Raw genomic sequence first — 3,977 nt, forward strand, 5'->3', positions numbered from 1 at the left:
GACCAGCACCCCCAGGTCTTTTTCCGCCTGACCACTTTTTAACCACTCTTCCCCCAGTTTGTAATGCTGCATGGGGTTTTTGCGGCCGAAGTGTAGGATCTGGCACTTGTTCTTGTTGAACCTCATGCCGCTGGTCTTGGACCATCTATCCAGCCCACCCAGGTCACTCTGCAGAGCCTTCCTACCCTCCAGCAGATTGACACTCCCACTCAACTTGGTGTCATCTGCAAATGTACTGAGGGTGCACTCTTGCCTTCATTCCTACCAACAGTAAGTGGCTCTGCATGTAGTTCAAGTTGAATCCATGCTTCCCAATCTGCTTGGTGTGGCTTGTAACCTCCACTGGGCACAGGCGAAATTTGTCATTCAGCAGCGCGGAATGGCATGCAGCATCCCTACAGTTGGGCAACAACCATTCAGATGGCTGTCCTTCCACCCCAGCCTTATCCTGGGAGGGGAAAGAAATCCTTAACCTCTAGTAACAACAAAGGCAGATGTGAGGCAGACATGGCTCATATTCCAGTTTAAAACGTTGAGGCGGCTTGTGCTGAAATCAGCAGCTGGATGCTCCTGCTGTGAACACTGCCAGACAGGGAAGGAAGCGCTAGGGAGAGTGGGATTACTAGTGCTCGGCCAGATTTAATCCATCATTATTAAAGTACTGACATTTCCCCACTCTGAAACCATGATAGTCCTCTCTCTGAGGGGGCAACCATGAGAACAACAATAGAATTTCATTATGTATGGGGCAGGGAAGGAGGTCCCAGGACTTCGCCATGTGACCTGCTGGAAAACTTCTGCATATAATGAAGGCACTGTGTCTAGCTCGTTCACTAGAAGTTAATGGCAGCAACTAGACTGCTCATTATCTCCAACTTAAGTAGCTATGCTTGTATGAAGAGGTCAGAAATTCCAAGGACTTAAAGAAAAAGTTACAGTTGCTATGGTAATTCAACATGTCAAAATCCTGTTTCAGTGGACAAGTGGCACATATGCCAAAAGCGTGTGAAACAGAAGGAGAAGCCCACTTGAAGAGGTGCATAACAAATAATGCTCATAAAATTACATCTCCAGCAAAATAACTCTAAACTCAGTTGACTTAATTAACTCAAATACTGTGTTTTTGAACATAAAGTTCCCTTACCGCAGATGAACACTAATCAACAGAGAACATTCAAAACATATTAAGGTGGTTGTCAGGAGGTCGTAAAAACAACCAAATATATAATTAGACTAACTCTCCAGCTGCTAGAAAGCAGTGGGGAGTTATCTGCTTCAGAGCACCAAAGAGCGTGATGGATTTTTTGGCTTCTATTACGAGGAATATCTTTATTTAAGGAGACAAGAGCTTCCTAGTTGGCTCCGCAGAGTCTTCTGGCCTAACACCAGCAAACCACATCTTCTCCCCTCCAGTGAGCAGGATGAAAGAACAAGAGGAAACGGTCTCAAGTTGTGCCGGGGAGGTTCAGGCTCGACATTAGAAAGAACTTCTTCACTGTCAGAGTTGTTAAGCATCGTAATGGGCTCCCCAGGGAGATGGTGGACTCACCATCCCTGGAGGTGTTCAAAAAACGTTTAGATGTGGCACTTCAAGATATGGTTTAGTGGGCATGGTGGCATCAGGTATACGGTTGGACTTGATCTTTGAGGTCTCTTCCAACCATAATGATTCTATGATTCTATGAAGGAGCATAAACTCTTTCAAAGCTGTGACTGGTGCAGTCCCCTTGGTGCCAGAGAGCCACCTGCCACTCACTCCTTCACCTTAGGTCCCAGGTTTCCATCTCACCATTTCTCTAGCTTTCACTTCATATCTGATCATCTCACTTCCCACTGATTTTCTCCTACAGACTCACAGTCAACAGACATAAGCACAAAAAGAAAGAGCAAAGGAGAGGCAAGGAAAACATTCAGTAGCACTCTGTGACTTTTGTGTCAGCATAAACTCGTATTTTGAGGACAATCCTGCTCAGCGAGAAGCCCTCGAGTCACACAAATCTTGCAGGTTTATGTATCCCCGTGACCTACCCTACTGGGTCTTCTACTCTAGAAACAAGAGGTTGCCTAGAAGCGATGTCAGAAAAGACTGGAAAAGTCCCAAAGTATGTTGTTTATCTGGGAGAGTGGGAGGGTGCTGCAAGTGGAGAGAAGGAAGGAAAAGGCAGAGGCAGAACTCACAGATATTCATTGGTCTTGTATCAGAAGATCTTACTGTAAATAAGGGTTCTTCTGCCCTGGAATCTACCTAATCTAATTCCCAGTATTCAAAACAGTAAACAAATGAACAACGAAAAAAAATAGCAGAGGTTGACTTATGCTCCTAAAACACCTAAACATCTCTGAAAGCATCCCTCTGTACTGCCAGTTCCTTCGTACTGCTTCCACACTCTGCAATAAGCCAGAGGAAAAAACTACAAGAAAACAACCACTACCAAAACTGAAGATCACCAACCAGGCCCATCTCACTGCTGACAACATGTCTGCTATTCTGCACAGGTTTCAGTTTGCTCTGCTGTTACTTACAGACTGGAGGCAGCTCATACTCCACTTCTAAAACAACCTTCTCACCAACGTTCTTGAGAAGGCTGATGATCTCATCGTGGCGAAATTTGGTCAGGTTGATTCCATTCACAGACTTGATGTAGTCCCCTACATCCAGCTGGTCACTCCTAGGAAAAAGTACATATTCCTTTCGTTAAAGACAGGATCTGCTGGACCAAACTAAATCCTTCAAATTAGTGTTTAGCGATGGTATATTTTTTTCATTTACCTAGATTAAAACAAGTTGATCTTTCAAACAGAAAGTAGCATTTTAAGATCTTCATCTAGTCTAGCTTGTTAAATATTAAAAGAACATTGTTGCAATATTAATTTCTGATGTACAAAACCAGCTGTACCACAAAGGAGTTGGATGATTTGACTGGTTTGGGCATAGGATCCAGGAAATCACGTTCTTCATGTCCCCATCTTTCTCTGTCTCTTTGGGAAGAATCCAAAACTAATTTTTTTGGACAATAGTTGCCCTCACACCTAACAGAGATAGGTCACAGCGTATGTTCTGCTCAGTTACTTGGAATGACTTAGGTTAACCTTTATCTTTTGACTTGCTTCACTCATGAATAACGGCTTTTTTGTTTCCACTGTAGTAGTAAGCAAGGTAGCTATGACTTTAGACTCTTTTTGTATCTTAAAACCAGCTGAGGAATAGTTTTGTTAAAAAATTAAATTATGGTAGTACTATGGTTAGTTTTTCCATTTTATTTTTCCCCTCAGTATTTTACGCTTCTTCTCTCAAGTTTTTGTTCAAGGACAAAAAAAAGAGAGAAATAAAATGTATATAATTTAGAAGAAACTTAATTAGTCTTAGGATGATTTTCAAATATCTCTTTGGTATTTCTAGTTTTTGTCAGAGTAGCCTTGAGGGAAGAGGGGGACCAGCTGTCACCATTTCTCTCTAAGCTTCTCCGGTCTGATGGGTTGCCATTATAGATGCATCTAGTTACATATTTGTTAGTGACCTTTCTGATGCGGTACATATTTCTGAAGCAATTACATCTTATAATGCATTTTGTGGCTTGAGATGTGGTTACCTAGCAGCGATTCCTCCTTGACGAAGGTTAGATACTCTTGGTTTCCCATCCTTGTCGATTCCACCCGATACTGTAAGCCCCAGGGTGGTGCCTTCTTTTTTCATTAATTCAACTATTGTTGAGCCCTTGAATTCCTCTGTTGAAAGAAAATTATTGGCATTATTAAAATTTAAGTGATAACGCAGATGTTGCCTTTCTAAAATGTCATCTACTTCCCAAGAAAATCATTGTATATGTTAATAAGAAATAACGTGTACATCTGGAGATTCTTTATGTTACAATTCACAAGTTCTATACACAAGGCTCTGCATATAGATAAATCTGAGACATGTGCTGTAAAAGGTTATTAAAAACTACACCAATGTGCTAGTATACTAGACTATACAG

At 41.9% G+C, this 3,977-nt stretch overlaps 1 protein-coding gene across 1 annotated transcript; it reads right to left on the minus strand.

Moving 5' to 3' along the window:
- Positions 1–2,523: 2,523 nt before the first annotated feature.
- On the minus strand, positions 2,524–3,726 carry LOC104163176 (glutamate receptor-interacting protein 1-like; the record flags this gene model as incomplete). Its single annotated transcript, XM_009702083.1, has 2 exons — positions 2,524–2,669; positions 3,591–3,726. Coding segments are annotated over 2 exons (282 nt in total), but the record flags the coding sequence as incomplete, so codon positions are not given.
- Between the last annotated feature and the right edge of the window lie 251 nt (positions 3,727–3,977).

This window comes from Cariama cristata, unplaced genomic scaffold (assembly GCF_000690535.1).
Source record: "Cariama cristata isolate BGI_N322 unplaced genomic scaffold, ASM69053v1 scaffold16206, whole genome shotgun sequence".
Classification (NCBI taxonomy): Eukaryota; Metazoa; Chordata; class Aves; order Cariamiformes; family Cariamidae; genus Cariama; species Cariama cristata.